The sequence below is a fragment of the Lactuca virosa genome, chromosome 2, assembly GCF_052849685.1.
Source record: "Lactuca virosa cultivar CGN04683 chromosome 2, Lactuca_virosa_CGN04683_v6, whole genome shotgun sequence".
NCBI classification, from domain to species: domain Eukaryota; kingdom Viridiplantae; phylum Streptophyta; class Magnoliopsida; order Asterales; family Asteraceae; genus Lactuca; species Lactuca virosa.
Window position 1 is genome coordinate 28101409 of NC_136427.1, and position 21745 is coordinate 28123153.

The window sequence follows — 21745 nt, forward strand, 5'->3', positions numbered from 1 at the left end:
TATCATGAATCTGCCTCAGCTCCTCAGGTAGCTCCAACCGATAAGCTACCCTGCCCACCCTCGCGGTCACCCTAAATGGCCCGATATATCGGGGCCCCAGCTTGCCCCTCTTCCTGAATCGGATCACTCCTTTCCATGGAGACACTTTCAGGAGTACGAAGTCTCCCACTTGGAACTCAAGCTCGGATCGTCGCCTATCCGCATAACTCTTCTGACAACTCTGAGTCATCAATAACCTCTGTCTAACCTGCTGTATCTGCTCTGTCGTCTGAAGCACTATCTCAGTGCTACCCATCACACGCTGTCCTACCTCTCTCCAGCAAATGGGAGTCCGACACCTCCTACCATACAACAACTCGAAGGGAGGCATACCAATACTCGAATGGTGGCTGTTGTTGTAGGAAAACTCAGCCAACGGGAAGTACGTGTCCCAACTTCCTCCGAAGTCCAACACACATGCTCGAAGCATGTCCTCGAGTGTCTGAATCGTCCGCTCACTCTGTCCGTCCGTCTGGGGGTGGTAGGCGGTACTGAAATGCAACCTCGTACCCAACTCCTCGTGGAACTTCTTCCAGAACCTGGAAGTGAAACGTACATCTCGATCTGACACAATCGAGATCGGTACTCCATGACGCGATACTACCTCCCTCACATACAACTCTGCCAACCTCTCAGCAGAAGAGCTCTCACTGATAGCAAGAAAATACGCGCTCTTCGTCAGCCGGTCGACGATCACCCAAATTGCATCGACACCCCTCGCGGTCCTCGACAATATGGTGATGAAAGCCATGGAAATATGTTCCCACTTCCACTGGGGAACCTCAAGCGGCTGCAACTTGCCATGCGGACGCTGGTGCTCGGCCTTAACCTTGCGACAGGTCAAGCACCTCTCGACAAACCATGCGACATCCCTTTTCATACAGGGCCACCAATAATCTTTCTTCAGGTCCAAATACATCTTAGTGGCCCCGGGATGGATCGAGAACCTCGATCTATGCGCCTCCTCCATCATAATGGTACGTGCCCCGCCTGCATACGGTACCCAAATTCGACCTTGAAAGGTCATCAGCCCTCGACTATCGGTAACGAACTCGGGCACCTGCCCGATCACCCGCTCCCTCTTGCGGTTCTCCAGTATCACGGCCTCTGCCTGGGCCTCCTGGATGGTGTCCAACACCGGAGTCATCACTGTCAATCTCATGCAAGTGCCTCGAATCGGGGCACTCTCCGCCCTACGACTCAGCGCATCAGCTACAACATTAGCTTTCCCCGGGTGGTACAGGATCTCACAATCGTAATCCTTTACCACATCCAACCATCTCCTCTGGCGCATATTCAGGTTGGTCTGATCCATCAGATACTTCAAACTCTTGTGGTCCGTGTATATGGTACACCGAACACCATACAAATAGTGACGCCAGATCTTGAGGGCGAACACCACTGCCCCCAACTCCAGATCGTGGGTGGGATACCTCGTCTCATGAGGCTTCAGCTGCCTCGATGCATACGCTATCACATGCACCCTCTGCATAAGCACTGCACCCAACCCCGATATCGATGCGTCACAATACACCACAAAATCCTCCATCCCTTCCGGGAGGGCTAACACAGGGGCTTCGCATAACTTCTGGCGAAGTGTCTCAAACGAGGTCCAAACCCTAAAATTTAGTGTTTGCACCCTGGCTATGTACAGCGTACGCGCAACGTACTAATGCGAACCCGAGTACAACCTGCGTACAAAGGTGTACGCCCAACATACTTCAGCTGCCTCTGAAATTACGAAATTGCCACCTGGGAATTAACTTGCAAATAAAGCATAACACAAAGGTTAAAACGAATACCTAAATAATATATGTTACAACCAAATACATATGATTTTCAACATTTTATTCTAAAGCATATGATATTAGCAAAGTTTCAGACTGATGTTCATTAACATCAATTACACATAATATTTTGGCCTCAATTTGTGAACATTTTATAACTGTTTGATGGTTTATTTTCACTTTTAATAATTATAAATATATATAAAATATACAATTTTAAGATCAATCCAAATATGTCAAAAAGTAAACATAAGCTATAATATTGACTCATAAATAGGATCAACCTACCACTCGGTCAACCATGTCAATGGTTCAACCATTTTTTTTGGTAAACTCGGTCGGTTGAATCAAGTTCGTCAATAGACAAAAACCTGCTCAATTGTCCCGTTCTTTTCAATCGTCACCTCAACCCGGGTTTTAAAACACTGATTTCAACTTGCTTTGATGACTTGTCACTCACATGACCAATGTTGTTGCTAGCTAGCTTGGACCAATGGAATGAAAACATATTCGAAATTTTTTCATTAAACAACAATTCACTTTTATTTAGTTATTAAACTTTGATCCATTCTACAAATTCATATATAAGTAAAGTAAATATTATCCTAGATTAAATTAGTGCACATCCCTGTTATAATAAAAGACTCCTTATTGCATGTGTCAATCCTGTCCTTTCACATTTCGTCCAAGGTAATTTTACCATGCTTCCATTCCTTTAATATGCCTTCCGTTTTAATAACCTTCATCCCGTCATTCCCCTTTGTGTGTGTAAATTACATTTCTATTCCTCTGAGGCTTTGAGCACTAAATCGCCAAATCGGTCTCCTATTCCATCGAATGCAGAACACTCATGTCGTGTTTCTTTGGCATTGCCTACACTATTGCGGCGGTGTTGCTTCTCGAATGATGAACGACCCTGCCGTCTTCATTCCCACCATATTGTAGTGGTGCTGCTTCTCCATCGCAACACGCTTGCGACTAACAGTTAATATATCATTGATTAGGGTTGCTTTATGCAACCTACTCTATTAAATTATAGTATTTTTTTTTCATTGAAACTTAAGAAAGTGTTGAATTCAAATTTAAAAATCAAATAAACAATATATAAAGGTCTTAACTATTTATTTATTATAAGTTTAATATACATTTATATATACATTATTATTGCAATGTTATTCGTTTGATTTGTATTTGATGTTAATATTATATTATATTTCTTAATTTAATACTATATTTCTTTATCATTATTGACAATTAAAAATTTAGGCAAAAAATTTATATCTTATTAATTTAGTAAAATTTTGTATATCTTTTGATTTTTCATTATCATTTTAAATTATCAAATTTTTTTTTCCTGACCTATGGTTTCTATAGGTTGTAACCTAGTATGGATATATAATCACCCCTACACACTACGGTTTCTATAGGTTGTAACCTATGGTTATAACCTAGTATCGATATATAATCACGCCTACACACTTACTTTTGATTTTGTGGTTAATGCACAAACTATATAGCTAAACCAAAAATTCTCATCCGAGTTGACTATTGAGAGTGTAGGGAATGATGCCATAAACCAAATTTCATACATCTTATAAAGCACCAATGGCAAGAACCAACTACCAAGGTCACAAGCCTCTCATTAGGCCAACGGCCCGAGGTTTACTAAACATATATAATCTGACTAACACCAAGATATTACTGCATAATCTTCATAAAAATGTGAGACTTAACAGCAGTAATGTTACAAACATTGAATAAACAGTTAAAGGGCACCGAATTATATGTGATGCATGCATCTAAGTTTTAAAAAACTTCAACTAATTTGTCCATATTTTCCTTGAAAGTCGTATGTCAGTAGCTAATACAATCAGAGCTTCCGAGTAAAACTAGTGTTTCAGTGTAGGAATTCACGATGAATGAAGATCCACTAATCAGATGATTGCTTAGTTCTGAGTTAGGCTCATAAACAACAAGCTCTTCAGGTGATTCAAAGGTATACTCTTGGAGTTCCATAATAGGTCCGCCCTTCCTGGTAAAACCCACTGCCGTCATCAAGTCACCTGGTGCCTTGATGGTGAAAAGGTTAGTAAACGATCTTTCTACACCACGCTCCACCATCCATACAGTACAACAAACTTGCTCCACATCGGTTGGATCGTATCCGCGTCTATTGTATTCAACCATGACAAGAGACTCCCTTAACTTAGAAACAGAAAACTGTGAGAGAGGGAGGATAGCTATCCTATCGGGGAGGTCTATCACTTCAAAACTCTCATTAGTTAGATCAAATGACATAATCAGATTACGAGTTTTTAGCACACTATCCGCAGTTGCACAATCTACAGCACACCAGTAGATAGACTTACCAATAACTACCTGGGGCCCCATAATATGTATTGATATGCTGGGGAGATTGCCAGAGAGACTTGTAAATTTCCCGGAACTTTGCTTATAAACCTTAACTTCCCAAAAGTTGCCAATTTCGCTTTTCAGTTCACTCCCCCAACCCCAACGCATTTGAGTGATCTGGATGATCTTGGTATCAATAGTAACAGGACAAACTCCAAAACCAAGAACGATTAAATGATTCGTATATATCATATCAGGCAGTGCAATAGCTATTGATTTTCTAATGGAAGGATTCAAAAGAACAGCAATCCTCTTTCTATAGATGGAAGCTGAATCACCTTTGAAACACAACAAGCCATAAGAACTACCGACTATTCGTGGATGTCTAATGGACAGGGGAAGAGACGGAACAAACCTATGTTGGGGGAAAGAGTCATCATCGATAAAAGAAACATATTTATCTTCTTTTGTGTCTGTGTACGATACAAACAGATGTTGGGGTTGAGTATGGCTGACGCTGTGAGCAGCAATAAACTCTGAGCTGTCGATCAAAGACTTCCATGTTCTTGAGACCGATCTAAACTGAATCAATGATTTGATAGGAAGCCTTTTCAGGATTGCCTCTTGGATATGGAAAGGCAGTTCGTCAGACATTTTGATTTTGGGTGTCGTTGGTAGCTGATTTTTAACGGTTTATATAGCGGGAGATTTTAAACTCTACCATACTAAAAGTACCTAAAAGCACATGGACCGGAATAATTGCATTTGTTGACTATGAATTAAGATATACTTAAATACAATGGGTAATTAAATAATTGTGCTTATAAAAAAAATATTATTTGTTCCAATAGCTGTAACTTGGTAATATTATTGGAGGCATTGCATGAATTGGCTCAATAATGCAAAATCAAATAATAACATAAAACTAAATTATTAATTTAATACAATTGTCATTTATGTTTTTAATATTAGATAATTTAAGTTTAAAGTTATTTTATATTTTGTAATTACTAGACGATATAGAGTAATAAAAGAAAGAAAAGTAGATGGGTATTTCGTTTAGCGGTATTAGAAGTTTTATGGATAGATTTTCGGTTATCAAATATTGATAGTTTAAGTCTTATTGGAGACAAAATATGTAGATTTGAGAATAGAGTCGTGGATGTGCGTTCATGTAATCTGTTTAAAAATAAAAAAGTCTTGTAAAAATTAAAAAACTCAAAATTTATATTTGTATTATTAAATTATGTATTTAAGCATTACATAACTAGTTTTAAATTAATATAAAAATTGATGTAAGTAATATTTTATTAATAATTAATTTTTGCTCAGACAAAATTACATAAATGATCTTTGTGGTTTATCAAATGTTACAAACTTAATCCCTGCTAATTTGTTTTGACATAAATGGTCCCTTTGGTTTGCAAAACTTGCATGGATGATACTGTTTACTGATGTCGTCCATTTTCAGCCAAAGGGAGTTAATTCTTGATATTTGGGACCTTCTCCCCTTCCCCTTATCAGCCAAAACCTTTATCCACAAAGCTAAAGGGACCATTTATGCAATTTTGTCTTCAGTTTATAATAAAGTGGTGTACTGTGTGGGCACATGATATGGTCAATAAGATCGTTTCGCATAGTAGAGATTCACCAACTTGTTATCTAGAACTTGACTTATTTTGTGTATCGAGTTGCACAACGAACCAACATAGTGAACTTATCGACTAAAACATAACGGGAATTGACAAACAATGTATCGGTGGTTAAATATGTTCAATCTTATGTATATGTGTAATTTTATATGGGTTACACTAGTATTTGTAATGTGAAATGTTATCTACTAATATAGTATCTACTGAAGACACATCCCACAAAAAATCACTAAAGAAAAACCAAAATCACAAACCATACTAATTTGGAGCCCTTGTTATAAAGAACATATTGGAAAAAATTCAACTCAAAAGCAGTTTGTATGCAGAATTTATGAAGGATCAAAGTTGTTTTTTTATTTTTTCATATTTCTTACTGATTACCCTGCCTTAGAGCTAAATAAGTATCACTTTTTGATATCAAATTTAGGAGTGTGGCTTTCCGTAAATAGCAATTGTTAGAAGAAACACAATGAAAACATATTCATTAGAAACAAACTTCAGATGACGAGTTATGAAAGTTTAAAGTTCGAAAAAATTGGCTATTCACATCCTAAATTTTCATAGGCCAGGAGGATTTTCGCAGGCAAGGTAAAGTTATGCAGATGGTGGCTAGCGAAATATATTGCTAATAAGGTTATTTTTCGAATATTTAACTATTTTGTAGAAAAACCATTTATGGAAAATGGATGATATATATTTGAGCTCAAAACTACCACAACAATCATCTAACTGTTAGAAATATAAATACCTTACTTCAAATATGAGCAATTGAGCAATAATGACAATACAAATACCCTGCATATTTTTACTCTAGAACGAGTGCGTATTTCAAACTATATTTCAGAATACACTTTTTAGTCCAAAATTTCGATGTCAATTTTTGGAGTATAATTACGTCATATCTAACCAACCCTCACCTACATTGGAGTGACATTTACTAGTCCGGAATGTTGCATTCCACAAATAATTATTATTTTTCAAAATCCATAAAATGGTTATAGTTATTAATATTGTCATTTATATTGGTTAGTTTAGTTAATTTCCCCAATAAAAAAGAAAACAAATGTTGCTAAATATCAATATAAATTATTTTACCAAAATATCTCGAAAGTTATTTTTGATAGATTTAACCATTATTCAAGTTTACTTGTGTAGAATCTAAACATTTGTAGACACATAATGTTTTAAAACCTATTTTTTTAGTTAACTCTCTGTCGTAAATGGTCATGGCTTGTTACCATACTTAAACATATGTTAGAATATCGTCAAATTGTTAAAATGATCGTCAAGTATTTGTTAATTGTTGATAAGACAAGTTTGTTATGAGTTAGTTCAAAGAAGAGATCTGTCACACCCCAAAACCAGAACGGCGGAAACGTTCTGGGGTCGAGGACGTCATGTGTAGTATCACAACAATCGTATCATAGCAATCATAGTAAACACAACCAAACATTGAATACATGTATGAAAAAGAAGTTTACATTTGTTTAAGTCTTGTTTAAATACATCATAACTGTAAGTAAATATAAAGAAATGACTTTGTTGCTTCGACTTCTCAGACTCTAGGAGTACCTGTCTACTGATTTCCTGAGAATACAAGCAGTTTTGAAAGAGTATCAGCATAAAGCTGGTGAGGTCATAAGCGATGTTTGTATATTGAAAACCAGTTGTCAATTCTGAAAATGTTTGCATGACTCCAACAAAATCCAATATTTTCTTTAGTAAAAGTGAGAAAATCTTATTAAAATGTTGTATGATTGGACTACCACTAGGTGTATTATAGGATGAACATTGTATGAAAAACCGTTGTATGAATTGTCCTGTTTGAAAAACCCTAGTTACTACCAGTACGTATAGTAGTATTAGTTTTCCTTGAGAAACCATATATTTGTCCGTACTTGTACTAAACAAGTATTGTTCGTATGTTATTATTACGTAAGTAAATCGTTGTTATCTACATTGTGAGTGTCATGACCATACTTTGACTTGATATGGTGCGAATTGGGCACCGATATCTTTTATCACTCTGTCACCCGTAGACCTGCCTGTTCTACTGTAGCTAGCAGCAAGGTGCGGGATAGTCAGTCCCGTATAGATCTATACACAACAGCCACGCTCTTCCTCGGGGAGATTCAGATCACAAGTGCTAGTCCTTCACTCAGTTAAGTTTGTAAGTGTTACCAAGGACGTGTCTCCAACTAGACTAACAAATTTACAAGTAATAATGTTGAAGACCCTTTTTGTAAGTAACTGAAAGGTTTATAAAGTATGAGTTTGTAAACTATGGTATGAATTCCCAAACTACACCTATTATAGTTTGTGTGTACGTATTTGTTTAACCTTGTATGAATTCCCAAACTATACCTATTATAGTTTGTATGTACGTATTTGTATAACCTAGTATGAATTCCCAAACTATACCTATTATAGTTTGTATGTATGTGTAAGGGTCGAATTGTTGTAATTAGTCGAAGTATGTTTTGTACTCTTCGAATATTTTGTAATGTATTTTACTAGGGCGCTTTTATTCGAAGCTTTAGAGTCTATGCCTTAGTATATATTTTTTGTACGCTTTCAGTTCCCTTTAAATAGGGTTATTTACTAGAGTTAGATAAGAACTTTTACAGACTTGTCTCTTGCACTCTGTAAAGAATTCGAAAGCGTAATAGAGCATAACAGATCATATTTACATTCCGTGTTCAAATCTCGCATTCTTACTTGAATTCATACTCTGATTAATTCGTTACTCGATTCTTTGGTTCATCAATTGGTATCAGAGCAGGAATCATACCTCTGATCTGATTTTCACGCTGTTCAAAAAGTTTTTGAATCAATTTTTTGATTCAAAAGTTTCCGCACTTTTTGAAAGTGAAAAATTGTCTAGATCTTAATCTGTGATTCGATTCTGCATTTGAATTGTTGAATCGAGTGTTATTCTCATCAATTCGATTTGATTCATCTAGTTTGTTTTCAAATTCTCAAATCTTTTCAAACTTCTCAAAATCTTCTTCCGTACAAGAATGGCGAGTTTCAGTCTCAACTCGATGACCTCGTTTTCTCATCTGCTAGGTTCATCAACCAAAATTCCAATGCTAATCCCTGAATACTATGATCAGTGGGCTGATAGGATGCAGGATTATCTGAATGGTCTTGATGAAGAATTATGGACATGTATCACTGGAAGTATCAATGTTCCAGTGAATGTTCAACCAATCGGATCTTCTTCCACAAATTCTGGTGTTGATAATCAAGGTGATCGTCTGAAGAAATTGGAGAAAAGGTGTATGAGGGAATTACGAGGTGCTTTACGTCCAGTTGTGTACAATTACATTAGGAGTTGTACAACTGCAAAGGAAATATGGAATAATCTGAAAGATAAATTTCAAGGAAGTGAGAAGACAAAAATCAATTCAGTTAAACAATGTTTGGTTGAGCTGAAAGACTTCAAACAAAAAGAAGGAGAAACAATTGAAGTTTACTATGATCGTCTGAATGAACTAATCTATCGATGCAATCGCTATGGAATTACCAGGACTTTAATGGAATTCAATCTCATCTTTGTAATGGGGCTTCGAAAACAATGGAGAAGTGTCAGTATGATGGTGAAGAATCAGCAAAGTTTTGATACATCAACTTTCAATGATTTGTACAATCAGTTGAAAACACACGAAGTTGAAGTAAATGCAATTGCTGAGGAATCGAAGTTGAATTTGGGAGGTCCATTAGCTCTTGTGTCAAAGATTTCGGAGAAAGAAGCTGAGAATGGTGATTCTGAGGAAGAAGAAGGATTCATCATGAATTCAGATGATGAAGCAATAGCATTTTACTCGAATAATCGTGTCAAGAAATTTTTCAAAAAGCCGTTCAATTCGAAGACTAAGCTTGCTGAGGTAAAAGGAAATTCTATGAGTAAAAATGTTGTTGAGGAGAAAAAGAAAGTTGAGAAGCAAGATTCGAAGATAGCTGAAGGAAAGGGTGAGAAGAAGTTGAAAGGTGATGCAGGAATAGATTGTCATTATTGCAACGGTGCGAATCATCTTGCAAATGACTGTATGCTTCGAAAGAAGGATGAGAGGAAGAACAAAGTCAAGGATGAGGCATACTATGCAGAGAAGCTTGAGGTGGTTTGTGCTAAAGCCAAGAATTTATCATTAGTTGCAAAGGGTGAGCATGAGGATGAAGAAGGAACTTATCAAATCTGGTCATCTGGATCAGATGATGAAGAAATGCGAAATCCAACGCATGGAGCATTGTATGCGAAAATGGAGGAAAACTCAGAGGATGAGGAATTCGAAGTAAGGGGACGATGCTTCGTATCCAAAGCTGCTGACAAATCTCCAATGACTACAAAGGTACGTAAAATTCTCGAATCTTTTAATATTCCTACTCACGCTTATGATTCTGAACTAATATCTTTTGATGAGACGGTTACTTATTTTGATTCAATTGTTGTGTCTGCTAGTAATGAGGCCAACAAATTGTCCATGGAGTTGTTAGAGACCAAAAAGAGATTAGACTCGAAAATAAGCAAAATTGAATGTATGGAATTACAAATAACAAACATTATGTGTGATAGAGATACTTTAACGAGTGAAGTTAAACTTTTACTAGCACAAAGAAACATATACTGTAATTCTGCGAAAAGACTATATGGCAAATTAACTGATTTACATCATTCAAGTGACATAAGTAAAGAGCAACATAGAAAGTTACTACCTTTTCTAACATTCGAAAGAGCTAAGGTAGATAATATTTCGTATGATTGTGAGCAGATAATAGCTGATTTTGACAAAGTTCCTGATGATTGATATAAATATGGAATTGTCAAAATTGATGAATGTCTTGATGCAAAAGAATTAGTTAACATCGTGAATGATACTTTGACTAAATCTGAATAAATTCAAATTTTGAAAAAGACTGAGAATTCAACATCTAATTCTCAATCTAATTTTGCTGATATTGAAGATAATTCTGACAATATTAGTGAAATTAGTGAACTAGAAGATGTTGATTGTTCTTAGTTGTCTGTTGTTAATGTTGCTACAACATCTAAAGGAAAAGAAAAAGTTAAGGATTTGATGGTTGAAAATGAAACTGATATATCCTCAACTTCGAAAGTTTGTGATATGAACTTCGTGGATCTCAAAGACAGACAAACTGATGATAGTGATGATGAAGATGAAGAGAAAATTTCGAAGGAAAAGAAATTTACAAAAGAAGAAGAAACTCCTCGAATAGTGGTTGATTAAGTGTATGGTGATACACAAAAGTTCGAAAAAGTTATGAATGAAAAAGGAGAACACTATCTTGAAACAAATACAGTGGTTTATCCGAATTTCAAATCTACAGATGATGTCATTTTTCCAAATCAAGTTTTCGTAATTACTGGAAATGTTGAGAATATAAAACCAGAATTAAAGAAGTTAGTTGAGGAGGATAATTCAAAAACAACTGAAGAATGTTTTTTCTCAAATCAAAGCACTGTTGAAAACAACTTAACTAAGAATTCGTATGAATTCCAACGTCAAAAACCAAAAAGGCAATGGGTTGAAAAATCAAAAATTGAAAAAGAATTTTCAAAACAAGTTGTAAAGGAAAATGAAAAGGTTGTCAAGTTAAACTCTAAGGAATTTAAAGATCAAATTGACAAATTTTCGAAGGAACACAACATTTCAAAAAGACAAGCAAGAAAGAAAATATTTTGGCAAAATGTTGAGTCTCAAAAGATGTCTGAATCACAATCAACCAAAAGTGTTTTCAAAGCTAAAAATTCCTCTTTTTCAACAAAACCTCAACAATCATCTCATACAAATCATTCAAGCTCTGAAGTGAATAAACACACAAGGTTTTCGAAAGTTCAAGCTACTAATAAATCAAGAGCATTTTCAAATAAATCTAAAACAAATCAACAATTCTTTCAATGTCAACATTTTAAATCAACTATTGATTCATCATACGCTCAATCATTTTTGTCAAGTCCAAAAGTTGATTTTGTTCCTCAAAAGCCAAATTTTCCTAATCATACGAAGAAAGAAACAACGAAAACTTCACGGGAAAAAGGAATGACTTCAAGAAAGAACATTGATCATTGGCTTGAAGGCAAAGGAAAGATGTATCAGTCAAATAAATATTCAAAGGAGCAAATTCACGATGCATATGAAAAATATGTGAATACTTCATCAAATGGTAGTTCATCTTCTAAGGATTCGAACATTTCGGTCAAAGCTTGGAAACTAGTGATAAAAGCAAAGAATGTTCATTCACAAACTCAGAATTCGAAGGGTAATGCCAGTGAACATTTGAAACCATCAAAAACTTATGTTTCGGTTCCTTTAAATGAAGAAGTAAACTTAATTAATAGTCTCAAAACCAAAGTTTGTGATTGGGTTAAAAGTTCTTCATTACATTCGAAATTGAAATCTAATTTCCAAGGACCCAAAAAGCCTTGGGTACCTAAATTTTTCAATTGATTGTAGGTACTATGTGACGAGCAATATGATAACAAATGGTACATCGATAGTGGTTGCTCTCGTCACATGACTGGGAAGAAGGAGAATTTACGAGATTTTCGAAGTCTCAAAAATGCTGGAGTAGTGAAGTTTGGGAACAATAAAAAATGCCAAGTCAAAGGATATGGGAAGATCACAAATGGACAATTCACCGTGAATCGTGTTGCATATGTTGAAGGTCTTCAACATAACTTGATAAGTGTTTCTCAACTTGTTGTGGGTACTGGCAATCAAGTTCATTTTAACGAAGAAGGTAGTGTAATTTCGAATGTCAACACAAAAGAGGTGTTACTGAAATCCAAAAGGAAGGGGACATGTTCACTTTCGAAAGCAATAGCAGACTTAAGTTGGTTATGGCATCGAAGACTTTCTCATCTCAATTTTCGAATCATCAATAAACTTGTGGTACAAGATCTGGTAAGAGGTTTACCTGTACTTAAATTTGACAATGATTCTTTATGTGCAGCTTGTGAAGTTGGCAAGCAACATAAACAAGGTCATCCAATTACGATTGATTCGAAAATAGTTGCACCTCTGGAGCTCTTACATATTGATTTGTGTGGTCCTTCGACTGTTTCAACTCTCAACAAGAAAAGGTACATTTTAGTGATTGTTGATGATTTTTCCAGATTTACGTGGGTTTATTTTCTCAGGCTTAAATCTGAAGTTGCACAAATCATGATTGACTTTATCAAAAAGATGGAAACAACATTGAAGAAGATTGTTCGAAAAATTAAGAGTGATCATGGAATTGAATTTAAGAACAATGTTCTTGATTCATTTTTGGTGGACAAAGGGATTTCGCATAATTTTTCATCTCCAAACACACCACAACAAAACGGTGTTGTTGAACGAAGAAATAGGTCTCTATGCGAAGCGGCAAGGACTATGTTGGCATATGCGAATCTTCCATAATATCTTTGGGCTGAAGCCGTATCAACCGCATGTTTCACTCAAAACAGATCGTTTATTCATCGTCGTTTCAACATTACTCCGTATGAAATTCTCAACAATCGAAAACCTAATGTAAAATTTTTTCATGTTTTCGGATGTAGGTGCTTTATTATGAATCTCAAGGATAATCTTACGAAATTTCAAGCAAAAGCAGATGAAGGGATTTTCTTGGGATATTCGCATAATTCAGTTGCATATCGTGTGTTGAATAAAAGAACACGAAAAGTTGAAGAAACTTTTAATCTTACATTTGATGATTACTACATTAAACAAACAACAACTCAGTTTGCAAATCATCCAATTCTGAAAAACATACAAGATGACTCTGAATCCTCACAAACATTAGATATTGATTATGATTTAATTTTTGGAATTTCAGATCATGCTGTTGATGCTGAATTCAATGCAAGTGATAATCATATCTCTGAACTAACAAAGCTTAATGATACTTCAACATCAAATTCTCAAGAAAATAGCGAACGTATGCAAAACAATCCAGTGGAGAGGGAGCATTTGGATTCGAATACATTAGATAACGAAGAACATTCTTTCGAGGGGGAGAAAGAAAGATTGAATGATAATATTGAGGGGGAGCATAATGTTGAGGGGGAGCATTCAGAAAATATTGAAATTAATAATGATTTTGATGATGCATGTTCGATTGTAGGCTCAGAAAACGATGATATATACGAAGATGCACCTTTGGAATTTGATCCAGCATATCCGCCAATGGAAAAGTGGACAAAAGATCATCCGAAGGTCAAGTAATTGGGAATCTACAAGAGGGAGTCTTAACAAGAGCTCAAATTCGTGCAAAGAATGAGGTATTGAATACTCATCAAGAATTTTGAATGTTCAATGTTTTCATCTCTAAAATTGAACCAAAAACAGTTAAGATTGCAATGGAACACTCAGATTGGGTTGTTGCAATGCAATCTGAATTATCTGAATTCGAACGAAACAAGGTTTGGAGATTAATTCCTAAACCTGAAAATGTTTCGATTGTCAGGTTAAAATGGATTTACAAAAATAAAACCGACAAAGATGGAAATATTGTTCGAAACAAAGCCAGACTTGTTGTCAAAGGATATTCACAACAAGAAGGAATCGACTATGAAGAAACTTTTGCCTCTGTCGCAAGACTCGAGGCGGTTCGTATATTTCTGGCTTATGCAGCTCACAAGGACTTTGATGTTTATCAAATGGATGTGAAGTGTGCATTTCTAAATGGAGAGCTTGAAGAAACAGTATACGTGGAACAACCCCCAGGTTTCATTAACGAAGAATTTCCAAATCATGTTTATATTTTAGATAAGGCAGTTTATGGTTTGAAACAAGCACCACGAGCATGATATGCAACTCTAACCTCATTTTTGAAACAATCTAAATTTAAACAAGGATCTGTTGATCCCACACTATTTCGAAAGAAAGTGGGGAATCATCTCATGCTTGTTCAAATTTATGTTGATGATATTATTTTTGGCTCAACTGACCCTGCTTTGTCTAGAGAATTCGAAGATTTGATGAAAAGTAAGTTCGAAATGAGCATGATGGGAAAAATCAATAATTTTCTTGGTTTGAATATTCGTCAAAACAGAGAAGGAGTTTTTATCAATCAAGAAAAATATACGAAGAATCTGCTGGAAAAGTTTGGATTGACGAATAGCACGAAGTTACGAGTTCCAATGGCAACTGGCATAAAATTAACACCTTCGTTAGATAAACCTGCAGTTGACCTAACTCTTTACAGAAGCATGATTGGTTCATTACTTTATCTTACTACAAGTAGACCTGATATCATGTTTTCTGTGTGTAATTGTGCAAGGTATCAGTCAAATCCACGAGAAGCACATCTCACTGCTGTGAAGAATATATTTCGTTATCTCAAAGGAACAATTTCGTTAGGATTGTGGTATCCTTCGAACACTGGGTTCTTTGTCCAAGCATATTCGGATGCAGACTTGGGTGGTTGTAATCTTGATCGAAAAAGCACAAGTGGTGGATGTCAATTTCTCGATGGCAAATTGGTAAGCTGGCAGTCGAAAAAGCAAACATGCGTATCAATCTCAACAGCTGAAGCAGAATATGTGGCTGCTGTTGCTTGCACTTCACAAATAATATGGATCCAAAGTCAATTGCGTGATTATGCAATAAATATGAAAAAGATTCCATTATATTGTGATTCTCAAAGTGCGATAAGAATTTGTCATAATCCTGTGCAGCATTCGAAGAGTAAACATATAGCTCTTCGTTATCATTTTATCAAGGATCACGTGGCGGATGGGAATATTGAAGTACATTTCGTGAAAACAACTGATCAGTTAGCTGATATTTTTACGAAACCTTTAGATGAAAAATCCTTTGTAAGAATTATAGAGGGACTTGGAATGATCGATGGAAATTCTGTTCCATGCGAAAAAGAAGAATGATGCACGATAAGGAATGAATCAGAGGCGCTTAATAAAAGACAAGGCAAAGTCATTCAACATTCAGCTGTTACTGTTCATAGTTAACGCTTCGACCCCTTCGAATTCGCACATTTGTTACTTATTTTAAGGGTTGATTCAGCTGTTACTATTCATAGTCAACGCTTCGACCTCTTCGAATTCGTACATTTGTTACTTATAAGGGGATGATAAAATTTTGCATCTTTACAACAAGTACTGTTTATTTTCGAAAAACTTAAAAATCCGAAAAGATTTTATTTTAAATTTGTCATTTAATTTTCGAAAATTCAAAAATACAAAAAGATTTTCTTTTATTTTTGTCATTTTATTTTCGAAAATTCAAAAATACAAAATTTTTTTTTTTTATTTTTGTCATTTTATTTTCGAAAATTCAAAAATACAAAAAGATTTTCGTTTGTTTTGTCTTTATTTTCGAAAAATCAAAACAACAAAAATATTTTGATTCTTATTTCTTTTTAGTATGTTGTTGCAGATTATCATGCAGATTCAGAGGCAATTACGATTACAGTACTAGGGTAAGTTACATTTTTCGTATGAATTGATAATTTTTTAATCATTCGCACTAGTTAGGTTGTCCCTAGAAGCATACTGCTGCATGTTGACCAAAGCCTCCATGACTCAATGTGTGTGTACGAAAGCCTTAATGAAATTATTCATACGAAGATTTCTTCCCAATCAGGCTTATATTCACATTAGTCTCTGAGCTACCTTACTCTTCTCAAAATGAGTTAAGAGTTTACTGTTTGGTCCAAACATAACAGGGGTACTTTTCGTGTCTTCAATCAATATTTTTCATCCATAAAGTTCTTACACGATCACACACGAAGACATATGTCCGAGAGGTCTCTGATAAAACCCATTGAGACTTAGATATATCAAAACTCTGTGTTTATGATCTGACATCATGAGACCGTGATGAAAGTGAAACCCAATTTTCATTATCTTTTTTAAGGAATTGACGGGGAACTAAGTTCCAGATTTTCACGAAACTTTTGTTTCTGTACCAAAATTCGAAACTTCAAATCATATTCATTTCGAATGCGTGGTCTTGATCAAACATTCGAAACCAACGATGTTTGTTAACCAAGAAGATCCAGAACACAAATTTTTTTCTTGAATATGATTTCCGTGTGAGTTTCATTCGAATGTGCTAGTTATTTCAAAAATTTTCAACGCCAACTTGTCACTGACTACACTGGTCAAACAAGTAATTTCGGTTACAATTTCTCACCTTATGTTTAGGTTGACATGTAACGAAATTTTTTGAACTACCCACGAAGCATTATAAAAGAAGCCCTTCGATACTTATCAACAAGTATTCGATTGTAATTCACGGGAACCCACACAAGCTGTTGATCATTTCTCTTAATGATTAATGAAGTAATCTTTGCCCGGGATTTCATCTGTTTTTGTGTCAATGGTTTGACATCACAATATCCCATATTTTTATTATATTTGTTTCTTGTCTCTATTCTTTGGAACACAACACTCACGAAATCCTTGAGGTTCTGAGTAATACCAACTCAGGCTGATGATTTCGAACTTCTGGCGTATGACTTCGCTTTTCATCCCAAAAGTGAAAGAGCCTTGCTTCCATTCGAAGGGTTCTGACGGTTACAATACTCTTGGTGACCACAAGACAGGCTGTTTATAAATGACGTATGGTATTCTGTCCGGTTTTCAAGGTGATGTGACAACTACTTTTTGACGCATGGCTACTTTTCAGAAGTATTGGTCCGACTTTCAAGGTGCCACGTCGGATTTCATTAAATACACATCCCGCTTCAAATTCAAACTTCAGGGTTACATATAAAAGGGGATTCAAGAGTTCATTGTCCGTTTACACGATCAAAAAGCAAATTTCCCAAAATTCTCTATTCATCATCTTCTTCAAACCCTAACAATGGCGACATCTGCGCATGTTGATTCTCATACAACTGAAGATGCCTCTTCGTTACCAATAATGAAGATTCAAGCAACAAACTACTACTTGGAGGGTGAAGTTTCTCAGTATCCGGAAGAATTAAAGATGCTCACTGTTGCTTTGAAGAACTCGGTTTTGGCTAAAGCGATGTTCAACTCTTTCTCTGTTCCATTGTCCTGGCTTTCTCAAGCAGGATCGACTGCAACATACAACAAAGCATCTGATACGATTACATTTCATCTGGTGAACGACAAAAAGGTCAGACTAACCAAGAAACTATTTTGCCAAATTCTTGATATTCCGAATTCGCCTCCATATGTTTCATTTACTTTTCCACAAATCGTTCACATGTTCAATGAGATAGGATATCAGCCACCATTGTCCAAGATTAGTGATTTTAAGAAATCTGGACTTCCAGGAATCTGGAATTTCTTATTTGGAATTTTTCTAAGATGTTTGACTGGGCGATCCGCTGGTCTTGATAAAGGAAGGATGGAAGTTTATGCCATGGTTACTGGCATATATTATGATATTCAAGTGGACTATTCTACTCAATTATGGAAGGAATTTCAAAAAGGTGTAGAACATACGAATTCTATTCATGGCATTTCATGTGCAAGATACTGGAGCTTGATCTTGCAACATTTCTACAATAAGAAATAGCAGTTTTTTAACCATACCACTATCCGAAGGATGTCACCGACAGTACTGAAAATTTTCCATCAGTGGCTCGTATTCCAGATGCTATGCTTAAAAGAGTTGATCCGTCGAACTCTGTCTTGGTGGCATATTTACAGACTACCGATACTACAATTGAAACTGGCGTACTATTGGATAAAGAAGATACGAAATCCAAGAAGATGAAGAAGAATGAAACTGAGTCAAAATCTTCGAAATCTCCCAAGAAGAAGCCTGAAACTGTTGAAGTATCTGTTGCTGAGACTCAAGTGGTTGAGTCCATTCTCGAGGAAACACAAGAAAATGATTCGAAAGCCTCAAATCACTCATCAAGGCGTTTTAATTAGGGAAGTGCCAGCACCTGTTTCTCCTGTGTCAAAGAAACGAAGGGCTGAAGATATGGCAAAACGTTTGTCGAAGAAGAAGAAGAAGAAGACTCGCAAACTTGTGATTTCTAATGAGTCAACAGATGATGATAGTGAAAGAATTCCTGAAACTCCAGAGTTTACTCTTATCACCGAAAGTTTCACTCCTGAGAAGACAGTTGTCATACCACCCGAAGTTTCGATTGCCAAATCAGTTACTGAGGAGGTTCGAACTTCAGGCATCCCTGCACACGAATCTGATACGGATGCAAATGTCAATATGGGTGAAGGAGGTTCGAAGAATGACGCTACAGGTCCATCTACTTCTGCTCCTTTTGCAAGTATTGTTTCCTTACCATTATCATCTACTCCTCTTACTTTAACAACAGATTCCCCAACATTTGAACACATTCTTGATCAACCCTTTACTTCTATTTTTTCTTCTCAATCTACTGAGCCACCCAAACCAAATTCACCTGTTGAAGAAACTGTTTGTATGGAGACAGAGACTGATAATGAGGGGTTTGGCGGAATGTTTGAAGATTTGGAGTTTCATGAAGAAGAAGACCAGTTTCCAGATCACATGCTGATGACCATGAAGCATTTTAAGATTTTAAATCAAAACTTGAATTCTGTCATTCAATCCCAAGCAGATCTATGGGTTGGTTCGTCTGTTTCAAGTGTTGAAGTTGATTCATTGCTGAAGGTGTCACACCCCAAAACCGAGAACGGCGGAATACGTTCTGGGGTGGAGGACGTCATGTACAGTATCATAACAAAGCATAATAGTAAAGACAAGCAACAACATCCATTGCATTAAGATAATAATTGTAATACAAACGTGTTCAGTACAAATGTTAGACACCAAAAATATAATCAAAATAAAGTGGAGTCTTATGTGTGCTCCGTCTTCTCAAAAGCTGCATCCGTACCTGTCTACTGATGACCTGAGAATACAAGTTATTTTGAAAACGTTTATCAGCATAAAGCTGGTGAGTTCATAAGTATTTAGTGTCATTTCCTATATAAAAATATTCACATTTATACATTGTAAAAGAAAATTTCGGTGTTTGAAAATAGTATGAGCCCTAGAAAACCCTATGTTTTCCAGAAAAGTAGTCTTTTCCAAGACCCGATGGTTTGTTTGTTCCTTCGAAAATGTACAAGTTTTCCTAATAGTTATTAGTATGAAAATATAGTTTTCAACTTTATTCATGTATAGTAATGAGAAAAATGTTTTACCCCAACAGTATCACTGTCGGCCATATGTAATGAAATGCAGGCTCCAGGTAGTATTAAATGTACAATACTCCTCAGGGAGTCTGTTGCCTTTAATTTTTAAAGTATTAATTAAAGGTTTGAATGTGAACTCGTACGTAACCATGCTGATTGACGATCGAATCCCTTTGACCCTCCGAGTCATATGTAGATGTGACATTTTGTCACCCCTGGGCCTAGACGGCTCGGACTGTAGCTAGCAGTCGGGATGTGGGAGTGTCTGTCCCGTATAGATCTATACACATAATGCCCGCTCTCCCTCCAGGAGACTCTGGTTACGCGGTGATAGCACAAAGATGTGTCGTATCGAGAAATAGTATGTCACATTCTATTTTAGTAAGTTCTCTTGTATAGTATGTAGTGTTCTCTTTGTATAGTATGTAATGTTCTTCTTGTATAGTATATAGTGTTCTCTTGTATAGTACATAGCATATATTGACTCACAACTGAACTGACTCTGATAGTTGTCATGGCAATAGTAGCATTGAGTAGTATCCCTTAACTATACCTATTATAGTTAAATAATATTGTTGGTTGCATGTCTTTGATATCCAAAGGCATTGAACTGATATGAAAACTTTTATATCTGACACAAATATATAAGATATATAACTAAGAATTCAACGAGAGTCGGACTAATAACAAAATACCCTAAGCCCACAATCAAACAAGAACAGGGAATAAGGTGAGCTATTAGTCCTAAGTCCTTCAAGTCTTACTTATATAAATATATTGGTGTAGATACCTATTATAGTTAAATAGTATTGTTGGTTGCATGTCTTTGATATCCAAAGGCATTGAACTGATATGAAAACTTTTATATCTGACACAAATATATAAGATATATAACTAAGAATTCAACGAGAGTCAGACTAATAACAAAATACCCTAAGCCCACAATCAAACAAGAACAGGGAATAAGGTGAGCTATTAGTCCTAAGTCCTTCAAGTCTTACTTATATAAATATATTGGTGTAGATACCTATTATAGTTAAATAGTATTGTTGGTTGCATGTCTTTGATATCCAAAGGCATTGAACTAATATGAAAACTTTTATATCTGACACAAATATATAAGATATATAACTAAGAATTCAACGAGAGTCGGACTAATAACAAAATACCCTAAGCCCACAATCAAACAAGAACAGGAAATAAGGTGAGCTATTAGTCCTACGTCCTTCAAGTCTTACTTATATAAATATATTGGTGTAGATATGGTTTGAGACTAAAAATTTGTTTAAACGAATTTTGGAAAAATTGTTTTATAGTGATTTAACACGAAAATGAATTTAGTACGCATTTGAAAACAGTTTAATTGGCAATATAGTTAAAAATATAGAAAATCCCTTTTTGATGGTAAAAAGCAGTTAATAGTGTAGAAAATCCTTTTGGTTGCAAGTTATACTTCACATGCGATTGTGTACTATAACTTAGTTGGTTCAACTTGTATTCCCCCCCATAAAACAGTTAAAAACATTTAAAAAGGTTCATTTAGGGGTATGAACTCACCTGTAGTGAGTGAAGTGGATAGAAACGCCGGGTAGGATGCTAGGTGTCAAGTGAGGACTTGAACGCACACACGGATCCTATGTAACATGTAGTGATGTATAAAGTATCTAATTAGTTGTGTAATCACTAATTAAGTGAGTAAAGGCACTTTAATGTATGAAAACACTTTGTTTCAAGTGTTAGGAGTGCTAAAGGTTGCATCTAAGGAGTGTATGGCCTCACTATGG

At 35.7% G+C, this 21745-nt stretch overlaps 1 protein-coding gene across 1 annotated transcript; it reads right to left on the bottom strand.

Annotated features, from left to right (window-relative positions):
• Positions 1-3487: 3487 nt before the first annotated feature.
• LOC145156280 (F-box protein CPR1-like) lies at positions 3488-4832 on the bottom strand. Its single transcript, XM_079075714.1, has one exon. It carries the CDS (start codon positions 4830-4832, stop codon positions 3681-3683), a length of 1152 nt encoding a protein of 383 aa, XP_078931840.1. The 3' UTR covers positions 3488-3680.
• Between the last annotated feature and the right edge of the window lie 16913 nt (positions 4833-21745).